The sequence below is a fragment of the Aspergillus uvarum genome (genome assembly GCF_003184745.1).
Source record: "Aspergillus uvarum CBS 121591 unplaced genomic scaffold BO82scaffold_15, whole genome shotgun sequence".
NCBI classification, from domain to species: Eukaryota; Fungi; Ascomycota; class Eurotiomycetes; order Eurotiales; family Aspergillaceae; genus Aspergillus; species Aspergillus uvarum.
Window position 1 is genome coordinate 176,209 of NW_020291312.1, and position 25,722 is coordinate 201,930.

General features: G+C 55.8%; 14 protein-coding genes across 14 annotated transcripts; 7 read left to right on the forward strand and 7 right to left on the reverse strand.

The window, feature by feature from the left end:
• Positions 1-192: 192 nt before the first annotated feature.
• On the forward strand, positions 193-2,038 carry BO82DRAFT_306180 (acyl-CoA dehydrogenase family protein). The gene is made up of 4 exons (XM_025632246.1): positions 193-886; positions 946-1,171; positions 1,219-1,587; positions 1,647-2,038. The coding sequence occupies exons 1-4, from the start codon at positions 283-285 to the stop codon at positions 1,981-1,983; spliced, it is 1,536 nt and encodes a 511-aa protein (XP_025493805.1). The 5' UTR covers positions 193-282; the 3' UTR covers positions 1,984-2,038.
• A 391-nt stretch (positions 2,039-2,429) lies between these two features.
• BO82DRAFT_390717 (maleylacetoacetate isomerase) lies at positions 2,430-3,307 on the forward strand (the record flags this gene model as incomplete). Its single annotated transcript, XM_025638531.1, has 1 exon — positions 2,430-3,307. The coding sequence occupies one exon, from the start codon at positions 2,430-2,432 to the stop codon at positions 3,138-3,140; it is 711 nt and encodes a 236-aa protein (XP_025493806.1). The 3' UTR covers positions 3,141-3,307.
• Positions 3,308-3,490: 183 nt separating this feature from the next.
• Positions 3,491-4,852, forward strand: BO82DRAFT_306185 (proteasome inhibitor PI31 family protein). Its single transcript, XM_025632247.1, has 2 exons — positions 3,491-3,752; positions 3,816-4,852. The coding sequence occupies exons 1-2, from the start codon at positions 3,575-3,577 to the stop codon at positions 4,715-4,717; spliced, it is 1,080 nt and encodes a 359-aa protein (XP_025493807.1). The 5' UTR covers positions 3,491-3,574; the 3' UTR covers positions 4,718-4,852.
• A 340-nt stretch (positions 4,853-5,192) lies between these two features.
• BO82DRAFT_352678 (serine/threonine-protein phosphatase) lies at positions 5,193-7,272 on the forward strand. Its single transcript, XM_025634759.1, has 6 exons — positions 5,193-5,786; positions 5,867-5,908; positions 6,020-6,125; positions 6,218-6,751; positions 6,811-6,883; positions 6,945-7,272. The coding sequence occupies exons 1-6, from the start codon at positions 5,625-5,627 to the stop codon at positions 7,015-7,017; spliced, it is 990 nt and encodes a 329-aa protein (XP_025493808.1). The 5' UTR covers positions 5,193-5,624; the 3' UTR covers positions 7,018-7,272.
• On the reverse strand, positions 6,820-7,438 carry BO82DRAFT_37557 (uncharacterized protein). Its single transcript, XM_025637485.1, has one exon. It carries the CDS (start codon positions 7,393-7,395, stop codon positions 7,018-7,020), a length of 378 nt encoding a protein of 125 aa, XP_025493809.1. The 5' UTR covers positions 7,396-7,438; the 3' UTR covers positions 6,820-7,017.
• Positions 7,439-7,458: 20 nt separating this feature from the next.
• BO82DRAFT_382129 (MFS general substrate transporter) lies at positions 7,459-10,329 on the forward strand (the record flags this gene model as incomplete). The annotated part of the gene is made up of 8 exons (XM_025637905.1): positions 7,459-7,551; positions 8,591-8,722; positions 8,773-8,841; positions 8,882-9,057; positions 9,134-9,268; positions 9,395-9,653; positions 9,732-9,800; positions 9,901-10,329. The coding sequence occupies 8 exons, from the start codon at positions 7,459-7,461 to the stop codon at positions 10,327-10,329; spliced, it is 1,362 nt and encodes a 453-aa protein (XP_025493810.1).
• A 787-nt stretch (positions 10,330-11,116) lies between these two features.
• On the reverse strand, positions 11,117-13,269 carry BO82DRAFT_37577 (putative homogentisate 1,2-dioxygenase). Its single transcript, XM_025637493.1, has 7 exons — positions 12,903-13,269; positions 12,822-12,844; positions 12,594-12,768; positions 11,926-12,528; positions 11,714-11,876; positions 11,535-11,657; positions 11,117-11,450 (listed from the first exon to the last, which is right to left on the reverse strand). Exons 1-7 carry the CDS (start codon positions 13,020-13,022, stop codon positions 11,191-11,193), a joined length of 1,467 nt encoding a protein of 488 aa, XP_025493811.1. The 5' UTR covers positions 13,023-13,269; the 3' UTR covers positions 11,117-11,190.
• Positions 13,270-13,516: 247 nt separating this feature from the next.
• Positions 13,517-15,349, reverse strand: BO82DRAFT_279188 (putative carboxylesterase; the record flags this gene model as incomplete). Its single annotated transcript, XM_025631257.1, has 6 exons — positions 13,517-14,095; positions 14,143-14,484; positions 14,547-14,728; positions 14,792-14,839; positions 14,916-15,085; positions 15,165-15,349. The coding sequence occupies 6 exons, from the start codon at positions 15,347-15,349 to the stop codon at positions 13,517-13,519; spliced, it is 1,506 nt and encodes a 501-aa protein (XP_025493812.1).
• Positions 15,350-15,923: 574 nt separating this feature from the next.
• BO82DRAFT_373074 (MFS transporter) lies at positions 15,924-17,659 on the reverse strand (the record flags this gene model as incomplete). The annotated part of the gene is made up of 5 exons (XM_025637355.1): positions 15,924-17,158; positions 17,217-17,276; positions 17,328-17,385; positions 17,453-17,473; positions 17,540-17,659. 5 exons carry the CDS (start codon positions 17,657-17,659, stop codon positions 15,924-15,926), a joined length of 1,494 nt encoding a protein of 497 aa, XP_025493813.1.
• A 513-nt stretch (positions 17,660-18,172) lies between these two features.
• Positions 18,173-19,913, reverse strand: BO82DRAFT_279069 (NEDD8-activating enzyme E1 regulatory subunit; the record flags this gene model as incomplete). Its single annotated transcript, XM_025631252.1, has 2 exons — positions 18,173-19,471; positions 19,539-19,913. 2 exons carry the CDS (start codon positions 19,911-19,913, stop codon positions 18,173-18,175), a joined length of 1,674 nt encoding a protein of 557 aa, XP_025493814.1.
• A 372-nt stretch (positions 19,914-20,285) lies between these two features.
• Positions 20,286-21,744, forward strand: BO82DRAFT_352683 (ribose-5-phosphate isomerase RKI1). The gene is made up of 2 exons (XM_025634760.1): positions 20,286-21,118; positions 21,217-21,744. The coding sequence occupies exons 1-2, from the start codon at positions 20,734-20,736 to the stop codon at positions 21,657-21,659; spliced, it is 828 nt and encodes a 275-aa protein (XP_025493815.1). The 5' UTR covers positions 20,286-20,733; the 3' UTR covers positions 21,660-21,744.
• Positions 21,745-21,788: 44 nt separating this feature from the next.
• Positions 21,789-23,236, reverse strand: BO82DRAFT_37669 (WD40 repeat domain-containing protein). Its single transcript, XM_025637535.1, has 3 exons — positions 23,123-23,236; positions 22,805-23,060; positions 21,789-22,701 (listed from the first exon to the last, which is right to left on the reverse strand). The coding sequence occupies exons 1-3, from the start codon at positions 23,130-23,132 to the stop codon at positions 21,894-21,896; spliced, it is 1,074 nt and encodes a 357-aa protein (XP_025493816.1). The 5' UTR covers positions 23,133-23,236; the 3' UTR covers positions 21,789-21,893.
• A 53-nt stretch (positions 23,237-23,289) lies between these two features.
• BO82DRAFT_331451 (GTPase GPN2) lies at positions 23,290-24,583 on the forward strand (the record flags this gene model as incomplete). Its single annotated transcript, XM_025633141.1, has 3 exons — positions 23,290-23,671; positions 23,756-23,856; positions 23,924-24,583. 3 exons carry the CDS (start codon positions 23,290-23,292, stop codon positions 24,581-24,583), a joined length of 1,143 nt encoding a protein of 380 aa, XP_025493817.1.
• Positions 24,584-24,693: 110 nt separating this feature from the next.
• Positions 24,694-25,703, reverse strand: BO82DRAFT_382137 (Rpp14/Pop5 family protein; the record flags this gene model as incomplete). Its single annotated transcript, XM_025637906.1, has 2 exons — positions 25,212-25,703; positions 24,694-25,058 (listed from the first exon to the last, which is right to left on the reverse strand). The coding sequence occupies exons 1-2, from the start codon at positions 25,453-25,455 to the stop codon at positions 24,694-24,696; spliced, it is 609 nt and encodes a 202-aa protein (XP_025493818.1). The 5' UTR covers positions 25,456-25,703.
• Between the last annotated feature and the right edge of the window lie 19 nt (positions 25,704-25,722).

The following is a 25,722-nucleotide window of genomic DNA, read 5'->3' on the forward strand; positions in this document are numbered from 1 at the left end:
GGGCTGATCATTTAATCAAGTTAACAAGTTGATGAGTGATCGCCCCTCCATCCCTTCCCAAAGCGGCAATAGCCTCGGTCCAGATCCAAAACTGGGGAAATCCAAACAGCCATCAGTAGTAATCTTCGCCCCTTGATTGGCATATAAGCTGCTGCATGTCTTCCCCGCAAATTGAGTCCTGACATATCTGAGCCCCTTTTGTACAACCCGGACTCACTCAACAAGACTTCACCTGCAGTGAGTGCTGTCCGCGCAGTCGATTACCCGCCGGATTTCTCAGCCATGGCCCAGACCTTTACCCGTGCCGAGGTTGCACAGCACAACACCGAAGACTCGGTCTGGTGCATCATCGATCACCGCGTCTACGACCTCACCGACTTCCTCGATGCTCACCCCGGCGGCAGCGTGGTCCTCAACCAGATCGCCGGTCAAGATGCCACCACGGACTTTTATAACCTCCATCGCCAGGAGGTTTTGGACCGGTACAGCCGTCTGTGCATCGGCACGGTAGCGGGAGAGAGCCCCGAAGTCGTGACTCCCGAGCCGGGCAGTCTCAGCCAGGTTCCTTATGCCGAGCCTCTGTGGCTGCGGCCCGCGTTCAAGAGTCCCTACTACAACGACAGCCATCGGCGACTACAGAAGGCGCTGCGCGAGTTCACGGACCGATACGTTACGCCGGAAGCACAGGAGAAGGAGAGGGACGGCACCTATATCAGTCAGGAGTTGATCGATCGCATGGCGGAGACCAATATTCTGGCGATGCGGCTGGGGCCGGGTAAGCATCTGCATCGACGGAAGCTGCTGGGGGGTGTCGTTGAAGGGAAGGATTTCGACTATCTGCATGATTTGATCGTCTCGCAGGAGCTGGTGAGGGCCAATGCTCGAGGTGAGTTTCTTGGTTTCGACTATCGCTATTGCGGAATCGACAGCTCTAACTCTGAGCAGGTTTCCAGGACGGTAACATGGCTGGCATGGCTATCAGTCTGACCGCCGTTCAGCAATGGCTGCGCAACGAACCTCTTCGCCAACAGATCACAGATGAAGTCCTATCTGGCAAAAAGAAGATGTGTCTTGCCATCACGGAAGCCTTTGCGGGCAGCGATGTTGCTGGTCTACGCACCACGGCTCAGAAGACCCCAGATGGGAAGTACTACATTGTGAATGGAACCAAGTATGACCATCAACCCTGCACTGGGCCACAAGTACTGACTCGTGCAGAAAATGGATCACGAACGGCATGTTCTCCGACTACTTCGTCACCGGCTGTCGAACAGAAAAAGGCTTCTCGGTTCTACTGATCCCTCGTGGGGAGGGTGTCGAGACGAAGCAGATCAAGACCTCCTATTCCACCGCTGCCGCAACGGCGTTTGTGCAGTTCGAGAATGTCAAGGTGCCGGTCGAGAATCTCCTTGGTGAAGAGCACAAGGGCTTCATTGTGATCATGAGCAACTTCAACCACGAGCGTTTCATGATGGCGAGCAGCGTCATCCGCATGTGTGCGACCATTGTCGAGGAGTGTCTTAAATGGTGCAACCAGCGCATCGTATTCGGTAAGAAGCTGATTGAGCAGCCAGTGATGCGGCAAAAGTAAGTTCACCACTAAGAGATCCTTCCCCGTTGATTGTCGCTAATGTATGGAACTACAGGCTCGCTCGGATGATCTCTCTCTGCGAATCCAACCAAGCTTGGCTCGAATCCATCGCGTACCAAATGTGCAACATGAGCTATGCAGAGCAATCCGCTCATCTGGGCGGTCCCATTGGCTTGCTCAAATCCCACGCCACACGCTCAGCTCAGGAGATAGCCGAACAAGCTACCAACATCTTCGGAGGCCGCGGTCTAACGCAGACTGGAATGGGCAGGGTGATCGAGATGTTCCACCGGACGTACAAGTTCGATGCCATTCTGGGCGGCACGGAGGAGATTTTGGCTGATCTTGGTGTGCGCCAAGCGATGAAGAAGTTCCCCAAGGCCATGTTATAGTCTAGTCCTTGATTCCAACAATTATAATTGAATGCAGGCATTCATATGATTTCCGCAGAAACAATCGTAGCCAACCCGATCTGCTCACACTCACTTACTGCGTAGGTACTATACTTAAATATATATCCGTGATCATAAACATGTTTCACCATCCGCTTAGTCACTTTTTGGAGATAACAACCATATCAAATGACTACCATTCTACCTGACACTAAAATGCTTGAGATTAGCAAGGACCAGGATCACAGCCTAGTGCTTATCAGTTCCATCTCAACTGAGACAAGCTGCTCAACGATGATGAGGCCCCTGAGATCGCAGACACTACAAATCAGAGTCGACCTCCCATTACAACTTCCACCTACCTTCCCCGTCGACCTTGTCCAACACTCAACTCAGCATTACATACCTCTCACTTATCATATACACCATCCCCACCACCCTCTACAATGTCTCCCCTTCTCCCCACCGAAACAACCTACACCCTCTACACCTACTACCAATCCACCTGCGCCAACCGCGTCGTAATCGCGCTACACCACAAATCCATCCCCTTCGCGCACCACTACATCGACCTCCGCGCGGCGGAGCACGAAACCGCCGCCTTCGCCGCCCTCAACCCCAGCCGCAGCCTGCCCGTGCTGGTCATCACCGACGCGACGACGGGCACCGAGACGATCCTCACGCAATCCGTGGCCATCCTCGAATACCTGGAAGAAGCGCACCCGAACCGCACGCCGCTCCTGCCGCCCGTCCATGCACCGCTCCAGCGCGCCCGGGTCCGTGAGCTCGTTAACCTCATCACCAACGACATCCAGCCGCTCTCGAACGGGCGGATCGCGCGCCGCGTGCGGCAGATCCGCGACGAGGTGCAGGACCAGCTGGCCTTTGTGCAGGAGGTTAATGTCGCCGGGTTGACGGCGTATGAGCGGTTATTAGAGCGGTACGGTGCGGATAGCATGTACTCCGTTGGGGATGAGGTGACTTTGGCGGACGTTTGTTTGGTGCCGGCTGTTGAGATGGCGGTGGCGTATCGGACGGATTTGAGTGGGTTGGACAGGGTGAGGGGCGTGGTGGAGAGGTTGAATGCTTTGCAGGCTTTTCGTATGGGGGATTGGAGGAGGCAGGGGGATACGCCGGTTGAGGTCAGGGTTGAGTAGGTTCAGGTTGTCGCATTCAATTGTGTGCTATACTGTACAAGCCCAGCTGGTAGTAGCGGGTGCCGCTGCGCAGTGGGATAAGGTAGGTATATATGTAACACGGAAAGCACGAATGGGATAAGGCCCGATGACAACCATGATCAAGAACCTGTATTCCTGGATTATACACTTTAAAAAGGAAAGAAACCACCTTTGAACTCAGCTATGATTTATGCGCCCCGCGCGGTTCCAGTCCATTGTGCCGTCTAAAAGCTCAGCTCCAAGTGACTAAACCCAATGCGGTCGGCCAGGCAGCGATAGGCGTCGTAATGTAAGCTCATTCCAGCCGATAAGAACATCTCCCACGGACGGACATTTTACGCCACCGTCACTCTAACTCTACTTACCCCATCTTCTCATATCTGAACCGACCCACAATTTCAGAATACACTATTATGGCAGATGCTTTGGATCCGAATGATGTTTTGGAGCTTGCTGCGACGGCCATCCGTCAGGACGACGGCGCGTCGCCCAGCCTGAAAACCCCCTACGAGGCTGTCGCTGTGATCGGCCATGCCTGCATGACAGCCGTAGGCTTTCGACTCGTCGGACTGGGCGAGGACCACAATCTTGGTACGTGATACCTGCGCCGTTTCTTTCACAAGCATTATTTACTAATCTCAAGGGCATCTACAGAAAGCTCGACCGACAGCCCGCGTCTACCAGCCGACTGGAACGCGAGCACCAGCTTCGCCTTTCGCTACGCTCACTCCCAGTCCTCCATGCAATATCTGCTCAAGGTCAGCCGACTGGGCAACAAGGCCGTGGTGCTAGCGCTGGCCCTGCGTGACGACAAGACGACTTCGTTCGACCTCCCCATCCAAGACTACATCTCCGAATCCGCGCTCCCCTTGTCCTCCGCTGCCGATCTCCCCAGCGCCCTCAGAGAAACCTTCATCTCGCCCCCGCGGGTCCGAGATCTGATCAACCTATTCAAAATCAATGTCATCCAGAAACTCGCCCCGGGGCTATACAAGGAAGGATACGAGGATACTGGCCGCCAGTTGCGGGAGGTGCAACAGGAGCGGCCACCGCGACACGACCCTCTCCGGGACGATTCCCTCCCCCAACCTGCTCGCCCTTATCCGTTCGACGACCCTCTAGCCGTACCTCCTCGCCGGCCGATCCCAGCCGGAGACTTCCCTCCACCGGGCTTCGAGGATGAGTTCGAGATCCAGAGACCTCCTCGAGGATACCAAGGAATGGGCGGTCGGAACCCACTGAGCATCGGCGATCGGGATCTCTATCCAGCAGGTCTGGGTCCCCATGATCCGATTTATGGTGGCGTTGGCCCGGGGCTTGTGGGAGGCGGCGGGGGTGGGATGCATCCGACCTTCGATGATCCCCTCTTTGCCGGACGGCGAGGTGGAGGAGGAAGAGGAGGCTACGATCCTCAAGCTCCTCCAGGAGCACGATATGATCCTGTTGGACCCGGGGATGGCGCACCGTTTGGACAAGGGGGGCGGGGACCATCCTTCGGCGGACGCGGAGGAGGATTCGGCGGGTTTGGCGGGTTTGGCGGCGGTGACATCATCTAAACCACACTTCGGCCCAAAATTATTGGAGGGGAGAGGAGGGGAGGGGGAAAGACGTTGTCCACATGTAGTATGACTTAATGACGAAAATGCTCCACGGGAATGACTGGCCATTATGGAAATGAATGAATGCTATCGTTTACTTAATCTTTAACTCGTGCAATTGATGATTGATGAAATGTGCAAGACGGCCACTGTATTTGCGTTGCTGTGACTGTCTGTAGGATGATTGTTTCGTTTTCGTCAGTGCTGTAAAGGTCGGTATGGGAGACTGCGTATTGTAATTTGATTCTCCGCCCGTGCCACACCACAACCGAGAGAATCCCAGGTGTGGCGCAGGAAGGGAAAATTCCTGGGGCAGAAAGGTGGGCTGGACGGTGGGCGGTGTGGCGCACGCACGGGCGGCGGGCACTGCAGATATGACTGACTAGTCGACTATTGAACTGCTAAACTGCTAAACTGCTGCTCTGCTGCTCTGCTGCTCTGCTCTGCTCCTGCTCTGATGCCCGTCCACCCTGGCAGATTGCTAACCTGCTAAACCATCTCACACCTCTCCACCTCCTTCTAGCCAGCTCCCTTTCCCCCTCCCCACCACCAGTCTTCCCCATCCCACTCAACTCTTCAACTTCAAATCCCCATTCATCCTTATTGCTATCGCCTAGTTATTCCAGCGACAGCCTTTTTTGTCGCTTTTCTCCTCCTCTCCCTCCCCCCTCCTGTTGCCCCAAATTAGGTCTCGTTTCGCCCCGGGCGTCTTGCTTCCCCCCTCTCGTCCACCCCCAAAGAAAAGAATCCCGCCTTACCTCACCTCACGAGACCTTTCCCCCTTCACACCCCCACGTCCTTCGCCGCCTGCTCTCGCCCGAATCTCGCTCCCTACCACCTGCAACTCCCCTCGGTGGTCTTCCCAATGGATAACAATATGGAAATCGATACCGCGCGGTCGCCCGAACCTCACCACCTCTCCCCGACGACCGACCCGGGTTCCATACCCACCCTCGACGGATGGATCGAGAGCTTGATGACCTGCAAGCAACTGGCAGAGGAAGATGTTCGGAGACTATGTGATCGGGTGTGTCTTTCTGTCGATTGGATAACTCGCTGCTGTCGACCAGCTCCTAATCATGGTTTTTGTTTTTTTCCCCCATATAGGCGCGAGAGGTACTGCAAGACGAGTCCAACGTTCAGCCCGTGGTATGTGTCCTTTGATTATGTTCATGACGACTCTTCTGGCTGGCCCCGTCCACCTATGAGAGTTCAGCTGTCGCGACCGATCGGGCTGACCGGAAAACTGCCTCTCCGCAGAAATGCCCAGTGACTGTGTGCGGTGATATCCACGGCCAGTTCCACGATCTGATGGAGCTTTTCCGCATCGGTGGTCCCAACCCCGACACGAACTACCTCTTCATGGGTAAGTGGAAGCATGCGGCGATACCTCATTCTTTGTGTGCGTGTGTGTGTCTGCCCGTCCGACTAACGCGCGTGTCCGACCTCCCCGTGTAGGTGACTACGTCGACCGTGGTTACTACTCCGTCGAGACCGTCACACTCCTTGTTTGCTTGAAGATCCGCTACCCGCAGCGTATCACCATCCTGCGCGGAAACCACGAGTCTCGCCAGATCACACAAGTCTACGGGTTCTACGACGAGTGCCTGCGCAAATACGGCAACGCCAACGTGTGGAAATACTTCACGGACCTTTTCGACTATCTCCCCCTCACCGCACTTATCGAGAACCAGATTTTCTGCCTGCACGGCGGTCTGAGTCCGTCGATCGACACGCTCGACAATATCCGCTCCCTGGACCGCATCCAGGAGGTGCCGCACGAAGGTCCCATGTGCGATCTGCTGTGGAGTGACCCCGACGACCGATGCGGCTGGGGAATCTCTCCCCGTGGTGCGGGTTACACATTTGGACAGGACATCTCGGAGGCGTTCAATCACAACAACGGCTTGACTCTGGTTGCACGGGCGCACCAGCTGGTAATGGAGGGTTACAACTGGTCGCAGGATAGAAACGTGGTCACGATTTTCTCAGGTACTTTCCAACTGGGATATCGGCTTGGATGACGCGGCTAACTTTAGTTCCTTTCGCAGCTCCTAATTACTGCTACCGTTGCGGCAACCAGGCCGCAATCATGGAGATTGATGAGCACCTCAAGTATACGTTGTATGTACCGTCGGATTTCCGTACCTGCTCGAAGTTGACCTCGCTAACACTGCCGTTCTAGCTTACAATTCGATCCCTGCCCGCGCGCAGGAGAGCCCATGGTCTCGAGGCGCACCCCGGATTACTTCCTGTGATCAGTTTCTTCGTTGTGATAGACATGTTCCTTTCCACATCCCCGCTGGCAAAGTTGAGGTTTTTCTTTCGTCGACTTCCTTCGAGAGGACTCCGGTGAGGATATTTCGAAACCCAAGGGATACAACAGCAGGGGCCCGCGGTCTGTCTACGCCGTTCAAAGTAATTGTATGTCCGTATTTTCTGGCCCGTGTTGATACCAAATTCATGAAAATAAAAGACCGTGTCGAAGTCGGTTTCTGCTGCTGTTGGTGTTGGTGTTGGTGTTGGTGTTGCTGAGTCTCTAATCTTTCGATTGGGATCAATACAATGTGTGAGTTGGTGTAGTCATCGGCTTGTAGACCAGCTACACAGATAAGCCATTGCTGGAGAGTTATCATGGGCTGGTGACAGTAGAGTCCGAATAGACGAATCCCTTTTCGAGAAGGCAGGTTGCCTTGACGATGCTGCCAGCCAGCGTCTCTTGCTCACGGTGCAGTCCTTACTACATGTTTCGCTGCAAGATCAAGTTCCGCCTGCTTGCCCGGCACGATGCAGTTACTAACCAACAGCACCACGCATCATCCGACTCCATTGCCTCACCCAGTCTACCTAATTTACAACACCTCGTCCAAGTTGAACTCAACACATCGCATAACACGGAATCGACTCAGACTTTCCTCGCTTCCCTCTTGCCAAGTTCCATGCATCTCCGTCGGCACCCAGCGCACAACACAGCTCCCGGTGCCGGAATAAAGTCCTTTCGTCAGAGGCTGCCTATCGCATCCCCCCACCACAAATTCTCATGTTCTGGCTTAGGCGTCCATCATAGCACTGCATTTATCGACGTCCGTCGGTGATGCATGATGACTTTCTCTGTGGAAGACCCTGCTACAGAGGAATGAGTGCCACCCGACCAAGGACGGTTTCGTTGGCCATGTGTCTAGGCTTTGAATGAAAAAGGCAGCTTTCAGTCAGCTGGGAGGAGAGACTGATATCCTACGAGGTTCCTGGAGTTCGTCATTCCCAGGGGGAGGGAGTGGAGGTGTACTTGGATGAGAGGGACAATGTTTCTTGCAAAGAACTTTGCGTTCCCCCAGTCTACAGCAGGTCTCGATTCAGGTTGTGGTAAGGTAGGATGGCATCTCGACACCAATGAAGGAGCTTCCATTCCAAGGATTGCGATCTGACACAAGGAGATGATTCTCCCAAGGCAACAATGTTAAGCTCAATCGCTAAGAACAGTTTATCTTTCCTCCTCCGGACCGTCAGATGTCTGATCTGCGGGAGGAGTAAGCAGAAGGCTGAGCTCAGGCTAGAAGCCACCTCAGCTCTTGCTCGGAACTAACAAGTTGAAATGACGCTCTGTGCTGCTCGTCCGTTGATTCAGTTCCCACTGACGGTCAGTAGTTCGCGTCTAATCAGGCCGGGTGGTGATCGAGCCCTGCTAAAAGTGTGATAATCCCTGCCACTGCGCTTCCTAGCGTCCGAGACGGTGCCAGTGAGAAACAGGAACGATGATCTCAGAACAAAAAAGCTTGCCACTGGACTAGTCTTATCAGGTTCCCAGATAATGCATGCTGCATCGGAGGCTAGCGTCGATACGGTCTTGTCCGCTCCGAGGATCCCTCAACCCAGCAATTAGAGGAGACGCCCAACTACGCGCAGGGCCTGCAATTGCTTCTGATCTGCATATCGCTCTGCCTCTGTGTGTTTCTGGTTGGATTGGTACGTCTGCAGCCCCGTCAACCCTGAGCCAAGTCTGGTCTTCTTGCTAGGATGCAACGATACTGACCACGGCCATCCCCAGCATCACCGATGAATTCGGCTCAGTGGACGACGTGCTGGTACGATGCTGCCTTCCGGCTCACCTCGTGCATGTCCCAGATCTCCCAGGGGAAGCTCTACGACAACTGCGCAATCAAATGGGTGTTCCTTGTGAATATGGTCATCTTTGAGGCCGGGATTCTGGTGTCTGGGGTTGCGTCCAGCTCGCTGGTCTTCATCGTCGGACGAGCCATCACCGGGCTCGGCTTCTCGGGCATCAGCCAGGGGTGTATGGTGTGAGTCTGCCTCTTGAGATCAGACTGCCTCCGAAGTAAGCGCGAAGGCACTAACGGCACCGGAATTATCTCTCAGCATCGTCGCCATGTCCACCCCGCTCCAGAAACGAGCCGCCTACCTCGGCGTAATCAGTGCCAGCGAGTACACCGCAATGGCCCACGGCGCCCATCATCGGGGGCGCGTTGACCTCCGCCCTCTCCTGGCGATGGTGTTTCTACATCAACCTCCCAACCGCGGCTGCACGGGCCACCATGCTCCTGCTACTCAAACTCCTCCAGATGCCCTCGGGCAATCGAAAATCGCAGATTGAGCGCCTCCGCGAACTCGACCTCCTAGGAGGTTTCCTTTTGACCCCACCGTACACTGCCTCCTCCTAGCCTTGCAAAGGGGCGGAGAGACGTACAGCTGGAATAGCGCGCAGATCATCACGCTTTTCCTGCTCGCACCCATCGTCTTCGCGGTCTTCTGCTTCATCCAGCACTGGAAGCAGGACAGCGCCATGCTGCCTCCACGGATCCTCAAGCAACGCGTCATCCTCGCGGGGGCCCTCTCCAGTCTCTCGCTCTCGGCGTGTCGCGCGATCGTGCAATACTACGTAAGGTGCCCCTTCTACTCTGCCACGGCTAGGGATTTCAAACTAACGGGAGCACGCTCGCGGCTGTGGATATTATAGCTTGCGATATGGTTCCAGACGGTCCGGGGAGCCACAGCCCTGCAGTCAGGCATTTACACCCTCCCCTTGGTGATTGACAGGGATCTACACCCCGGTCATGATCCCGGCGGGCCTGCTGGTGGTGGGCGGGGTGGCCATGATGACGCGCTTCTCGCCGACCACGCCCAAGGGGGTGTGGATTTCGTCGTTGATTCTGCTAGGGATCGGGTCGGGCAGCAGCGTGTCCATCCCGTTCATTGCGGCACAGGCGATGCTGGGCCTCAGCGACCTCTCCGCCGGCATGGCCCTGATGACCTTCCCGCAGGATCTGGGCGAGGCCGACTTCATCAGCATCGCGCAGGCGGTCTCCCTGGCCCGCCTCACGGGCTCCCTGCAGGCCACGGCCCCAGATCTCGACCCGCAACGCGTGATCCATCTGGGCGCCACCGACCTGCAGGGCAAGATCCCCGCGCAGGACGTCGCCGCCGTCGCCCTCTCGTATGATTTCGCCGTGCACTCGACCTTCTACTTGGCGGTTGCGTTGGCGGGGCTGCTGGTCATCGCTGCCATGCCCTTTCAGAAGACGACGCTGGTGGTCGGAAGAAGGTCTAGCAGTTAGCTCTGCCTGTGGCCTAAGTCTGAATTCATCCGAAGTGTGTCTTTTTCTGCCCCTAGAGACAGAGACCCATGGAAGGACGTTTCCGAGGTCCAGAGTTATGACATCAAGTGTCCTGTCGTTTGGCGGGGAAATGATATCCAGGACAGAAGAGCTGCTATATTCTAGCTGCTGGACTTGCATGACTTTCTATGATCCCAATTTTGTAGCTTCGAAGTAAATACTAGTAGAAATCATAGTTCTGCAAGGCATAGTGGCAACCGCCTGTTGGGTTAGTGGTCAGCTTACCGCCATCCATACCCCTTGGTCCCTTTATCTACTGCTCCAGGCACAGGCACAGTGCAGTATAGTGGATAGCGTCATTCTCCATGACCAAACCTACTCTGTACTTCTGGGCTCCATCTATCTTGACCCTTCCAGCATCCCACAAACCAGGAAGCAGCAGCAGCAGCAGCAGCACCCCGAACCAGCGCGGAGGTTCCATTCATCGCTGGAGACTGGGGGGTTGGATGAGTCTGTTGTATATATGGCCGTTGCATTAGGCAGTGCTGGACAGTACCTTCGCAGATTCTATTTGATATGAAACCACTGCTTGTGTTATGTCTCAGCGGTTCCATCTCACCCATACCGCTGAGCTATATATGTCTGTCCATCTGAGGCAGGGAATACACGTCATCAGACCGCATTACCTCAACCCAACTCACCCTACACAAGCCATAGGTCATATAATAGAACTTGAGATTGTCGCTAACACGAACACTGACACCAACCAACCCGAATACTCACTCACCCACCCAATAACTATATACAAGTCCTCTACCTCAAGACTATCACCCCCCCCCCCTCAAATCAGGTAATGGATAATCAAACTCTGCCCCCTTTGGCGGCAGCAGCCAACAACGCCTCGACCTCCGCCGTATGCTCGGAGAAATGATCGACCAGGTCATCCCACATCTTCGGCTCGTGCTCGTGCCGCTTTTCGCTCGTCCAAGCGTACTCCGTGATCGTGAAGGGGCGGCTCGACTCGAACATGAAGGCCATGGAGGCCTGGGAGATCTGCATCGCCGGGGGCGCGGTAGCGGTGGCGGACTGGAATTCCTCGTAGGCGACGCCGTGGGGGACCACTTCATTCTTATTAGTTTTCGGATATTTAGGTGGGGAAGGAAAAAGAGGATAGGGAGGGAAAGGAAAGTAGGGACAGGACTTACTCCCGCATTCGAATGAGACGCTGCCCGGTTGGAAGGCGTCGGAGCGGCCGCCGTAGTCGCCGTACAGGAGGCCCATAAGTTCCGAGGCGGCGTTGCGGTGGTAGTACGGCGGGCGGTAGGTGTCTGCCCAACTCTGTTAGGATCAAATGGTAACGAGGAGACAGTGGTCGGGGGCCTACGTGAAGCGACATCCCAGCGCGGGGAGAAGATAAGCACATCCGCCAAGGGAGCGGTCAGGTCGCGCGATTTGGCCGTCAGGACACAGAAGATAGAAGGGTCGATGTGGTCGACGGAGATGGAGCCGACATTGACGAACTTGGTCAGGTCGTATTTGTATGGAACCTGTCTTTGTCAGTGCCTTTACACCGTTCCGAGGAGGGGACAAGCGTACATAGTTACCATGCCAGGCGACGACGTCGAACGGACTGTGGTTCTGCGTGCTCTTGAAGAACTTCCCGCCGAGCTTGTACACGATCTCCCACGGTTCCTGCGCGATTTCGTATTTGGCGGTGGGCACGAGGAAGTCCCGCGCGTTGGCCAGACCATTCGCACCCAGCGGGCCCAGTTCAGGCAGCTCGAACTGACTGCCCCAGATCTCGAGGATGTATCCCCGCGACGGCCCATCGGGCAACTCCACCCGGAACCGGATGCCCCGCTGGATGACCACCAGCTCCCCGGGCTGCACGAACAAAGGCCCGAACTCGGTCTGGATGTCCAGTGCCCCCTGCTGGGGCAGGATCACCATCTCCCCGTCGGAGTTGACAAAGGCCTTCTTGGTCATGTTGGCATTCGCCGTGTAGACGTGCGTGGCCAGCCCTTCGCGGAGGGTGGGCTCGCCCGAGCCGGCCACAGTCTTGAGTCCGTCGACGAAGTCCACTTGCTCGCCGCTAGGAATGTCGAAGGGGAACCAGGCCAGTTGGGTGGGCGACACGTGGACGCGGGGGTTCATAGGAAGGAAGTTCGCCTCTGTGTCTTTGTTGTCGGGGAGATTGGTCTGACGTGCGCGTTAGTCTGTGGTCTGATCTGTCGAGACAGAAAGCCCTCTCTCGCTCGACTTACGAATCCCTGGTGTGCCACGGCCGGTCGAGCACGATACAGCCAGGCCTTCTTGTTGCAGTGTCGGGGGGCGATGAAGGCGCTGGCCGTGATCTGCTCCGCATACAGACCGAATCGGACATTGCGGGGACTGTTCTGACCCTGTGGAATGGTGCCAGGGACAGCCTCTGAGACGAATCTATGCTACATCAGCTTGTTGAATCGCTGATGGAGGACAACAGTTGAACGTACGAGTTGCCAAACCCGGATTGGTACTATGGATGGATTAGCATTGTGCTAGCATAGCTAGATGTTGCAAGAGAAGTAACATACATCGTAAGGATCATTCCGCCGCGTATTGAACGACGGGATAGTGCCGTCCTTTTGCGTCTCTGCCCAGTGGAAGATCTTCTGGTACTCTTGGGGGTCTGATAGGTCGCTTGTGGAAGTCATATTGATTTTGAGGAGTTGAATCACAGAGAGAGAACGAGATCAATTGTTGCTATGGACTTGAAAGACCGAATGCCCAATTGTCAGGCATGGAACCCCGGCGTCGAGCCATCCTGATATACTTCAATTTGTGGGGTCAACCGGGATCAATGAACAACGAACGAATTATTGAGACCACCGGCTATCCCGGAAACCAGAGAGTGATGTTGACAGGGTGGCTGGCTGACCTGAGCGCGAGGATAAGGAGGTTGTCAGGCCACAAGCAGGCAAGAGGTCGAGTTCGGCATGTCGCGAGGGAGGATTGTTGCCGAAGAGGAGGAGGTGGAAGGGAAGCTGGGGATCATTTGTGGAGTGACCCCACATGAGTAAGATCTGAGTAACAGTGGGGGAAAACACCCTCTCGGATCCCCAAACAGCTCAGAATTGCCGGGCTCGCCTCCATCTCCTCCTCATTTCCTCATTTTCTCCTACTGAGTATAGACTGATGCCCTACACCATCAATTCATGAGACTAATCTTCCCGGCCGACACTCCAAACACAACGGGCATGTACACCCCCATGCCTGCCTCTCGCAGCACCTGGTAATGCTCCACCCGTCGTCGGGCAGCGAATTGCTCCTCGTTGATCTCCTGACATTCTCCAAGCGGTCCAAAGGCGAAGCGTCGTGCCTCTGACCATGGCTGTCGGCCATTTGTAAAGCGTACCCACCGCTCCCTCATCTCCCGACCAACTGTTTCAGCGGCGCGGTTAGACGATAGATCAACGCCCCCAAACAAGAACAGAAGGTCCACGGCATGGTGCGCTCGGCTAGAGGCCTGCCAAGGGTTGACCTGGTCGACGACATACTTGTAGACCCGTTTGCCTGCCGCTTGGAGCTTGTCAGAGACGACCTCCACCGGTAGGGAGTAACGCGTGTCGTGGAGTAGATCAAGAGCGCCCAATTTACAAGCTGTCGGACGATCGGCCACGACCTGGTACAGTTTGCGCAGCTTATGTCCCCATGCGGGATCTTGCTCAAAAGCAGCAGCGATGGTTGGCCCATCGAGCGTCTCAATGCCGTTCCTCCAGATGACCGACTATGTTGCGGTCAGTCGAAACTCAATACCGGAGTTATAGCGCTCACCTCGTATTCTGCATCTCCAATCATGACTTCCTCCACCAGCTCGGGCTTCGCCTCCCAACCGTCGAAGCTCTCGTCTTCTTGGAGCCAAAAAGAGTTCATCTTACACTCCTCTATAGCCTGAACGATGGTCGCCACCGAAGCGTGACGGAGAGAAGGCTGGCCCAGGTCTTTGACTTTGGCTTCCAATGTCGCAATCAGGCCCTGTCCTTTCTCCAAAGGCAGAGGACTGGAGAGATAGATGGAGCCGGATGCGAGAACCGCTCGTTTCACCGGCGTGCCAGTGAGAAGATGAGCGTGCACGTAGACCGCGCCAGCACTCTCCCCGGCGAGCGTAATGTTTTCCTGGAACATGAGACAATCAACCACAAACCCTTCTCATGTAAACAGACCTCCCAGTCACCTACCGGATCACCCCCAAAGGCAGCAATATTGCTCCGCACCCATTCGATGGCTAACTTCTGGTCCTTGAGTGCCAGATTCTTCTCCGTCCCATCACCGAACCCGAAAATATTCAGCCGATAGTTGAACGACACGAAGACAACAGGCTGATTTCCTCTAATCGAATCACCCACAATCTTGATCGGATCTAGAGTCTCCCACGTAGTCAGATCACATTCCCGGCTGGGGTCCAGTCACCAAACAAGCGTACCGCAAATCTTCGACGCAGCAGAACAAAACGTCACAGCTTGTGACCCGCCTGTAGAACCGCGTCACAATCAGTAATCACTCCCAAGCCACATGAGCAACCCCTCTATGTAGTCAAAGGCACCGACCATAGATCCACAGCAGCACCGGAAGCGGTCCCCTGGACGCAGCCAAGGGTGGGCCGGTGATGTTCAAGTTCAGGCATTCAAACTCATCCTCGGGTTCTTTCTCAATCACAAAATCCTCGGGGATGCGGAGGAGATGTCGGATGTCGACATCAGCTTGCGGACATCTCGGTCTGAGATCGCTCTTGCTTAGTTGGGCCCGGAGACAAGTATAGACATTAAGGAAGGGTGAGGGAGATAATAGTAACGTACCCGTATCGCGTAGCGTCAACGGCAGCGCCATCGAAGCTCTCCAGCGGCTGGGCTTGCTCGAACCGCGCCGGTATGTCAGCATACTTGATCCCGCGGAACTCGTGGATGGGGACGCCGTCGATTTCTCGTTGAATGCCTGTGAAAGTGGCTCGGAGGCTGGCGTGGTGGATCTGGGGGGGTGCCATGGTGATTGGAGACTTGGGAAATCAGTAGAGTGGAAGAGATGGAGGAGGGAAGAGGGAGACTAGCTGGACTAGCCACCAGCAGGGAACTTTATGTACCGGTCATTCTGTTGCTGTAGTGTCTGGTACCTTAGTACCTACCTTGTCTCCCTCGAGTCCGGCTGATGGCAATGCAATGGAATCCCGATGTGTAGATTGTGCCGGTGGTGCAGTGGGAAGTGGTGGGTCCGGTTTGCGGGGAGATCCACCGCAGCCTGGGGCACCCTCGTTCCCTCGGCTGGCAAGGACGGAGGTCCGGAAATCTTACTGCAGTAGACGGTCTGTAACTTCTGACGACTCCTACAACTTACGCACTGCACTTCCTCAAATCACAGGCAATAAGAGCAGTACCTACACCACCAACGTCAGCACTTATCTGCCGATCTTATCCTCACGGTGAGAAGTATCATTATTTCAAGTTTAGTCATGCCAATCTAGCTGATTCGTATATAGTCATAAAAGGCATCAACTCCAAAAACACCACCCAAGAAGTCCAATCTCGCACCACCGCATGACACCACAGTTGCTGCCCATTGGATCAGGGCGATCCGGCTTTGGAAGAAGCCCCGTCTCCCGCAGGGCGCCGCAGGCATATATAGGTAGGAATGCCGGTCACACCGGACATCAACGCCAACGCCCAACTCATCGTGCTCCAACCGGCATCATTCTTGATGAAGCCCGCGAAAAAAGGCCCGATGATCGTTCCCACCGCGTACGCCATGTTCATCACCCCGTACGCAAACGCGATGGCTCCTCCCTCGCCAAAGATCCCCGGCGTCTCCGCCTCCCGGTCCTGCACGTAGTAGGTCGCCTCCACCAGAACCGGGGACATGATCAGACAGAAGCAGAGCCCGATCAGGACAAGCAGCGCACATAGGAGCACTTTGTGGCCGACCGTGTTCTCGGTCACAAAGCGAAGGCAGGCCAAGGCCGGCACGGCCGCGAGGAACCCCGCCGTCGTCATGTACCGTCGCGTATGGCCGTAGTTGTCGATGATATACCCCACCACGGGGTCGAGGATCTGGGGGACGGAGATCGCGATGAAGACAAGCCCTTGGCCGGTTTGACCCCAGCCAAACTTCTGCTCGACAAAGAGCGGTAGCACGCTGTCGAAGGAAGTCAGGGCGAGGGAGAGGATAAAATACGCCCACATGCTTGTCATCATGCGGCCCGAGGTCAGCAGTGTATACATGGTGCTGGGTCGTTTCTTGGTAGATCTATCATCGGCCGAGGCGGAGGAGGAGGAGCGCTCCTGCTCGTGGCAGCCATGCTGGGGAGTTTTCGGGCCCTCCGAGGCTGCGGGTGAAACAGCAGTTTCCAAGTCGCTGCCACTTCCTTGCTTTTCTGCCGGGACAATCGGTCGGCCATCGGCCTGCAGCCACTTGATTGCGTCCTTCCTCTCGATCATGGCGAGTCGAAAGATGACATCCAAGGCGATGATGCCAAACGACATCCCGAAAACAGCATAGTAGCCCCCTGCACCGTAGACCACTCCTCCCAGCAGCGGGCCGGTCATTGTTCCTATGGTCGTCGCCATTCCCAGATATCCCAAGGCTTGACCCAGAAATTCCTTCCCGACCGTATCAACGAGCAGCGCGATCCCAACAGTCCACACAACCGCCGCCGAGGCTCCTTGAAAGAGACGCCCCACAATCCACAATGCAAGGTTCGTCCCGACGCAGAGGAGAGCAGTGGCGGCTGCGAGAACCACCAGGCCTCCGATAAACGGCCACCATCGTGACTGGAATTTATCGGCGAGGTACCCACAGATGGCTAGGGCAGAATCGGTCAGTACGCACCGCATAATTGCTCAAGGACCGGAGAAACCCACGTGAAGCGGCTAATAACGATACTCCGTAGAGAGACAGCAAGGTCGATTGCCATGATTGAACTGAGGTACGGTGAGCTTAAGCGATTCAGCGAGAAGCATGAAGGGATTTACCATCAGCATCGGACATCCCAACTCTATCACGGAGGGCCGTTGGGGCAACGGGCACAATCTGCGAGGAAGGTCAATATAAGCTGTCGGGGATATTCCGCCACTAATGCCCCAGAGTTCAAGCGTACCAACCCATACATGAAGACATCCTGTCAAACGACCAATCGTTAGCAACATATCAGAAAAGCTTCCCATGGGTAAATGAGGTCTTGTACCGTGAAGACCGCGAAGCAAACCACGAAGCAGATGAACGCATCTGATGTCCTCCACTTGAGAAATCTGGGCGGTTGCTGTTGCCCCTGATTTGACCACAAACCACACAGATCCCGCACCATTTTGATAATGTTGGTTCACTATTTGAGGCAAACATCTATTCAGAATCTCCTTCAATTGAATGACGTAACAGCATCCGTTTCCTTTTTTTTATCGTCCTGAGTGTCCACCTAGACGGAGAAAAAGAGCGAGAGTGAAACAGACGGAGGAAAAAGAGAATCTAAAGTGCATGTCAGGAGATACAGGACTCATGTTGATCAATCAAGGAGTGTCTGCAAGGGGGAGAGTTGAGAATATGATGGCGAGAATCCGCGAGGCTCGGCCTTTGTGCCTGGAGTCTTGGAGGAATGTGTGGAGTATAATAATCAGGATTCATCCGCCTCCTTCCACCACTACGGAATCGACATGTTGAAGTGAGCTGGCCTTGGCCGTTGACTTGGCTGACTTGGCCGGCTCGCTTGCTTATGCTCTTGACATCTTATACGCGCGGCCGCGCTCGAAAATGACAGGATAAAAGACTATTCGTGGTCTCATTCCATAGCATTGACTCTTGTCAAGGGTTTGACAAGGGGTATTCAAAGTCTATACATCTCGCTGCGGCTTTTAATCCCATCAAATACACAGGTGTTGTCCAAGGGGACATACTGCCTTGTTATGACCTTGAGGGCCTCCTGCGCGACTAGCCCTCCTGTGAGAGCAGACACATTGTGCAGGTCTCCGCCTTGCGTTCGCCGAAGCTCTTGAGTTGTCTGAATGATTCGCTCTTTGGTCTTCTCGTCGATGGCTGCAGAGGCCTCCGACGTAAGGGACTGGATCACCCGATCCACTCCTGCCTCCCACGCGAGGGCGGAATCCAACGCTGCCTCAGTTTGCTTGCCACTCTGTATATCGGTGATTATACTATCAAGAACATCGAAGCCGAGGAAAGCCGAGACCAGTGACTCAGGGTCCCCCAGAGCATTATTAATGGCTTTCACAGAGTGCTTCTCACCGTCCAATTGAGGGAGGTCACGACCATGGATGACCTTGATATGAGCCGCATTCTTACAAAAGACTTCTATATCTTTGTCCGCAATTTGCGCAGGTCGGGGACTGAGTTCTGCTTCAAGCCTCCGGACGACCTCAACAACCTCTTCCATATCCTTCCGGGCCTTAGACTTGTAAATGTTCTGCAGCGACACGTAGTCGGCTGACTGTGCTTTCATGTCAGGCAACGAGCCTGGCAGCGGGAGTACGTTGTGTTTCGTGTAGAATTCCCTGATCGCTGATGCGATGAGCCAGAAATCCGCCGAATTTGAGGTCGGATTGTGGCACTCGTCCATCTCGAAGATCTCGCGGACTGAGCTCCGCAAAGTGAAAGGGTTCAGTGACTTCAGAACTGCAGCCACGGCCTCGTCATAATTCTCCTCACCACCTTCAGGGTTCGCCGTTCGTGCACCAGACCGCACTAGTTCTCTGAATGCGGTTTTCTCTCTGTAGTTGGAGGGGACGTTTCCGTCGTGGGTCTCCTTCCACTTTTCCAGATAGTGAAGCAAGAGTAAGATGTAAGGAACATGGCCATGTTGGTGGTCGTCCAGAACCTCCAAGTTGCTAATGCTAGCCAGAGTAGCTGCCAATTCAGGCCAAGGGTTGAGCAACCGAAGGTCCTGCGTGCTTTCGGGGTCCGGATGTGTCTCTACTATGGGGAAAACAGCTGGAAGCTGGAGAGAAAAGGTGGAGTAGAAACCCACTGAGCGCGTATACAGGACAGGAATGCCAAGAGCTTTGGCAGCACTGCTGAGAGTGATCAGGGTCGACTTGTTGGCCGGACCCGAGACCAGTACCAGTTTGAATTGTGGTAGAAATTCGGGGTCTTGCAGAAGCTCGGTGACTGGCTGCGGTTGATCGTTGTTAGCGTTGGGGCCATGAAAGATTAGGATACTTCTTACAGGTTCACTATACCTTGGATTCAAAGTTTCCTTCTACGTCGGGGTTCAGTTCTTTCAGCAAGCGACAAGTCTCCTGGGCTCGAGACTTCCCAAGACTATTTTCCTCGAGGAAGAAGTTGACCCCAAGGTCAGGCTCCGTTACCACCGCAGGGTCTACGATGGTAAAGCCACCAATGCCAGGAAGCACGAGGTTCTTGAGGGTCTCCACTCCGACTACCCCGGAGACGCCGGTGCTCTGTTTACCCCATGGGCCATCGGAGTTGACTAGCAGTACCCGTGCTTCCTCGAGCGCTTGTTGACCGCTTGCAGCCCACAGCCGCAGTTGCCGGTCGTACTTCCTCTCCTTGGATGATGGTCCTACCAAGGCACCGGGGAAAGCTTCAGTCATGAGGGGCTATCGTCGGATAAGCGGATCCGATCTGCTCTCAAAATGTTGAGTTGAGTTGGAGGATTGCAGAGATTGGGAGAGGCTCGAGCTTTATCAACCAAGCCTCTGTGTAAGGGAGACAACAGATCCAACACCGAAGTTCTCTGTTGTCTGGCTGTAGCTGGTGATGTGTGATGTGTCTAGTTGATGGCAATGAATGGAGCACTTGTTCGGCGCTGACACGTGATAAAGCACGCACGGATCAGGCAGGAGTACTTAGCATGGATGCCTGAGGCTACAACGACTATGACGAAACGCAACCCCGCCGGGCCAAAATGTCACTCACCATAACAATACTTAGCTTACCGAGTACAGTACATAGTAAGTCAACGGTGCAATTTTGTACTCAACACCACCAAAGCAGATCGGCTTCGGCGGTGTCAGTCTAGAGCTATGGCTGGGCTGATTCCTCGTGGCTGTTTCAACAATATCCTGTGAGTGGCACTTCAATTGGCAGCCAAAAAGATCCCTAGAAACTCACTCAACTCTTCCACATGCTGCCTGTCCATCCACCCCACCGGCGGCGGGCACCACTGGTCCGTCCTGTCCGTATTCCGCAGTAGCCTCTTTCTTCCTCCTCTCCCCCGATCTGGCAGTTTTAGGCCCCTCCTCCGTCTAGCCCCGGACTATTAATACGAATTGCAGGACCCGGTCGACTTCTTTCCTTTCTGCGCTGCCCAGTCACCATTGTTACTCTTCTAGCCGACTGCTCACTCGTCCCTCCCCGCCCCCTCCAATCTCAACCGTCCTTTTCGCGTCTTCGCATCGCGGGAACTCCACCATGGCCAGCGTCAGCGTCATCGAGGCCGCAAAGCGCGCCGCCGGCAAAGCGGCCGTGGAAAACCACTACCCCAAGGACGCCAGATTCGTCGGCATCGGCAGCGGATCCACCATCGTCTACGTCGTCGAGGCCATCAAGGAGTCCGGCATCGACACCTCCGCGACCAAATACGTGCCCACGGGCTTCCAGTCCAAGCAGCTGATCCTGTCCGCCGGGCTGACGGCCGTCGACTTCGACTCCCTCCCGGAAGGCACGGTGCTGGACGTGGCCTTTGACGGCGCCGACGAGGTGGACGACGATCTCAACCTGATCAAGGGCGGTGGTGCCTGTCTCTTCCAGGAGAAGATCGTGGCGCTGCAGGCCAAGGAGTTCATCTGCGTTGCTGGTGCGTACCCCTCCATATCTCTCTCACTCTCTCTCTCCCTCGGAATATCGATATAGATGAACGCTCGGGTGACTGACTCCGTTTGTTCCGTTACGCAGACTCCCGGAAACTCCAATCGCGCCTTCTTTCCAATTGGAAGTACATCCCCATCGAAGTCGCGCCGATCGCCGCCGCCCGCGTGCTGACGGCCCTCCGCGAGATCGGCAGTATCCAGCCTGCGCTGCGGCTGAACACCGATCCCAAGCAAGGCCCCCTGAAGACTGACCAGGCTTTCTACATCATCGACGCCCCCTTCCCGATCCTGCTGACGTCGTCCGACGTCGCGGCCGGAAAGGACGGCAGCGGGAAGGACGGCATCTGGGAGGTCGAGGCCCTGTCGCGAGCGATCAAGCAGATCCCCGGTGTCCTGGACGTCGGCATCTTCTCTGGCTTGACGGGCCCGCAAGCCCGGGCCCTGGGCGGCGTTGGCGGGCAGAAGCCCATTGCCGCCTACTTCGGTATGCCGGACGGTTCGGTCTCCGTCAGGAAGGCGGCCGCGTGAATGTGACTCTCTGTAAATCTCCATGTATGACGTGTTTCTCCATTGATTCGAAGAAGATATAAAAATGATACCATTTGAACATTTAGCATCGTTGACTACTTTACGTTATCTACTAGTCTCCAGTAATTGTACGACCCCATACACACGTCGTTGTTTGCGAATCAGCGTGCAGTCATCACAGGATATAGATTTCATGATTTAGGTTTGGAGCGATTGGAGCGAAAGGTAGTTAGTTTATTTAGCGCCCTTGCCCTTGGCCTCCGTCTCGCCCAGCTCGCGCACGAAGATCTTGACCGTGCCCTCGGCCACGTCCTCCTTGCCATCCTCGAAGCCCGGGCTGATGGCAATGGCGAGATACTTGCCGTTGGCACTGAAGTCCACGGCCGCGACACTGGACGGCAGCTTCTGGTACTGGCGGATTCTGCGCTTGGCCATGCCGTCCCACAGGGCGACGACGCCGTCGCCGCCGCCGGAGGCGAACGTGCCGTGGACGGGGTGGAAGGCGAGGGTGTTTACGGGGTAGACGATGTCGACGTCGTCGGCGGTCTGGCGGTGGCACTTGAAGGCGTACTTGCGGGCCTGGGACTCGGCGGAGGGGTCGAACCACTCGACGGCGACGCGGCCCTCGATGCTGGAGGAGGCGTAGCCGGCGTCGTCGGGCATGCACGCGACGCACCGGGTCATGAACTTCAGGCTGCTCTCGCGGCGCTGCCAGGGCTCGACCTCCACCTTGTTCAGCGAGCCCGGCGCCGTGCCCTCCGACTGGGCGGTGAGGAGGGCCAGCGCCTTCAGGTCGTAGATGTGCAGCGCGCGCGACGCCATGGCGACGACGAGTTTCGTGGCCGTCAGCGACATGGAGAACGGCTTGGAGGGGAGCGGGATGACGGCGGGGAGCGTGGCGGGGTCGTTGGTCAGGTGCACATGCAGCGTGCAGTCCCACGAGGCCGATATTACGAGGTTGTGGTCCTTGCTGTAGACGACGCTGCGGACGCCGGCCTCGTGCGTGCTGAGGACGGTCTGTGTGGAGGAGGCGACGTCGATTCTGTCGGTTGTCAGTAGCTGAATTGGGCAAGATGGAAGCCGCGACAGCGAGTAGCACCCCCGCCACCACCACTCTTGTAATCACAATCCAAAGGCGTACTCACTTCCGAACATCCCAATCCAGCCCGGCCGTGTAGAACTCATCCTCCGTTGCGCCAAAGCACACATCCAGCACGGGCGCGCGATGCTCGAACTTCTGCAGCAACTTGCCCTCCCCTACCGCCCCATTCTCATCCCGGAGATCGTACAGGTAGACATTCTTGTCCCACGACGAGACAACGATGCGCGTGGAGTCGGGGCTGGGCGAGAACTTGAGCGCGGATATAGCGTCCGTAGGCGGGGACGCGACGACGAATTGATCTGCAGGCTAGTTAGCACGAGCTGTTCCAGGACCAGCCCAGCTGAGAGAGATGCAAACTGACTAGATGCCATGATACTATGTTTAGATTTCCCTTGGCTGGAGGGATCTCATAAAGCTTTCGAACAAAATAAACCGTACCGTTGTTGATCGGTCCCGGCGTCATCGAAGCTCCGTCGCCCGGGCGGGCGGCCTTCAAGAACCGTTTTCTGTCGCCACTGACCGCCCTCCATGGAATCTTCTCCCCCGCCATTTGCATCATCGCAGTTTCGATTGTCATCGACATTCTTTTCCGGGGGAAAGCTGTCAGAGAGAAAAGCAATCATGCCGTTCGCACAGCTTGTCATCGGGCCCCCGGGCGCAGGGAAGTCGACCTACTGCAACGGCATGCAGCAGTTCCTCGGGGCCATCGGCCGCAAGTGCTCGATCGTGAACCTGGACCCCGCGAACGACCAGACCTCGTATCCGTGCGCGCTGGACGTCCGCGACCTGGTGACGTTGGAGGAGATCATGAGCGAGGACCAGCTAGGGCCGAACGGGGGCGTGCTGTACGCGCTGGAGGAGCTGGAGGAGAACTTTGATTTCCTCGAGGAGGGGCTGAAGGAGCTCGGAGGTATGCGCGCCATCCCGATCTACCAAGCCAAGCCAAACCTACTATAGACCCAAATGTACTGATACTGGTAATCCTTTTAAAAAGATGACTACGTGCTCTTCGACTGCCCCGGCCAAGTCGAGATCTTCACCCACCACTCCTCCCTACGCAATATATTCTTTAAGATCCAGAAACTGGGGTATAGAGTATGCGCGCCATTTCCATTCGGACGGGATCAATTGCCCCAAGAACTAACATGGGCGCAATAAATAGATGATCGTGATCCACCTCATCGACTCCTACAACCTCACCCTCCCCTCGATGTACATCTCCGCCCTGCTCCTCTCGCTGCGCGCCATGCTGCAGATGGACCTCCCGCACCTGAACGTGCTCACCAAGATCGACAACCTGGCCAACTACGCCCCCTTACCCTTCAACCTGGACTACTACACCGAGGTGCAGGACCTCAGCTACCTCCTGCCGCACCTGGAGGCCGAGTCGTCGCGCCTGGCGCACGAGAAGTTCGGCCCGCTCAACCAGGCCATCGTCGACCTGGTCGAGGAGTTCGGGCTCGTCGCCTTCGAGACGCTCGCCGTCGAGGACAAGAAGAGCATGATGAACCTGCTGCATGCCATCGACCGCGCCAGCGGGTACGTCTTCGGGCCCGCCGAGGGCGCCAACGACACCGTCTGGCAGGTGGCAGTGCGGGAGGGGCTGGGCCAGATGGATGTGCGAGACGTACAGGAGCGGTGGCTGGACGCCAAGGAGCAGTACGACGAGCACGAGCTCCAGCAACTGGAGGCCGAGGCGAAAGCGCGTGAGCAGGCGGCAGGAGATCATGGAGAGTACAACAACGAAGACGACGATGAATACGGCGATCTGGGCCGAGGCTCGATACCGAACGGCGGGGTGAAGGTGATACGAAAGTCATGACATTTGTTTCTGTTTCAAAAAAAGAATATCTATCCATTGTATAATAAGGGTATCTCTAATATATCAAAACCGCAAGCCAAAGTACAGTCCCCAGAAAAGCACACACTCCCTCACAAACCGTCATCACTCAAATCCTCATCCATAACATCAACATCAAGACCATCATCGTTCCCTCCCGAAACCCCCTCCGCAAAGCCCCCCACCAACCCCTCCAAAACACCAGCATCGTCAACACCGCCACGAACTTTCAAAATCTCCCGCCTCGCCCGCCGAATCGCCTCCTCCTCGGCCTTCCGCATCGTCCCGGACACCCGCACAACGCGCACCACGCACCGTCGCGTCAACACCGCATTCCGTCCCGCGCCATTCATATCAGGCACGGCCTCCAAACACGTCAACGCCATCCACACCAACCGGAACGACGCACGGGGACACCGGATAATCGCGGTGGATGTAGCCGGGGAGAGGTATTTGACTACCCCAGAAGGGAAAAGAGTTAGCTTGTAACGAACCACTCCCTCATCCTTGTCCACAGACAATGGGAAAAAAAAACAGATCTCCTTCCACAACAGCACACCATCAAAATCCTGGAGATAGGGTAAACGAAAGGAAAAGAAGGAAGACATACCACTAACACCACCAGCACCAGCGCCGCCCAGCCGACCGACGCCCCAATCACCGAATAACTCGGCGACCTGTTCGCGGACCAATTTGGCCAGCAGGCTCGGGGTCAGGGCGTCGGAGGTGGGCGCGTGGATTTGCAGTTGCGGGGTCGATGACGAGGATGATCCAGAGACAGGCTTACGGGGCCAGGTGGTCGGGTCGGGGTAGAGGATGTCGAGGAGGAGGTAGCGGTGTTTGATGCGGACCATTTTCTTTTGGTGGTACCGGGAGGTGGTTTCGCGGTGGTGCTGTAGATCGATGGATGTTGGAGTGATGGTGGGGTACTGTAGAGGTTGGAGTGGGAGTTTGAGCTTGGGATTGGACGGAGCTGGGGTCGCGGAGTGTTGTGCTCGATTTGAACAGTAGACCTCCTTGCTTGGTTGGTGGTATCGAGGTTTGTTGCGCGTCTACACCTCAAGCTATGGTTGAGCTCTGGACTGAACCGACGATAAACCTGTTGGCGGTGATGGGATTGA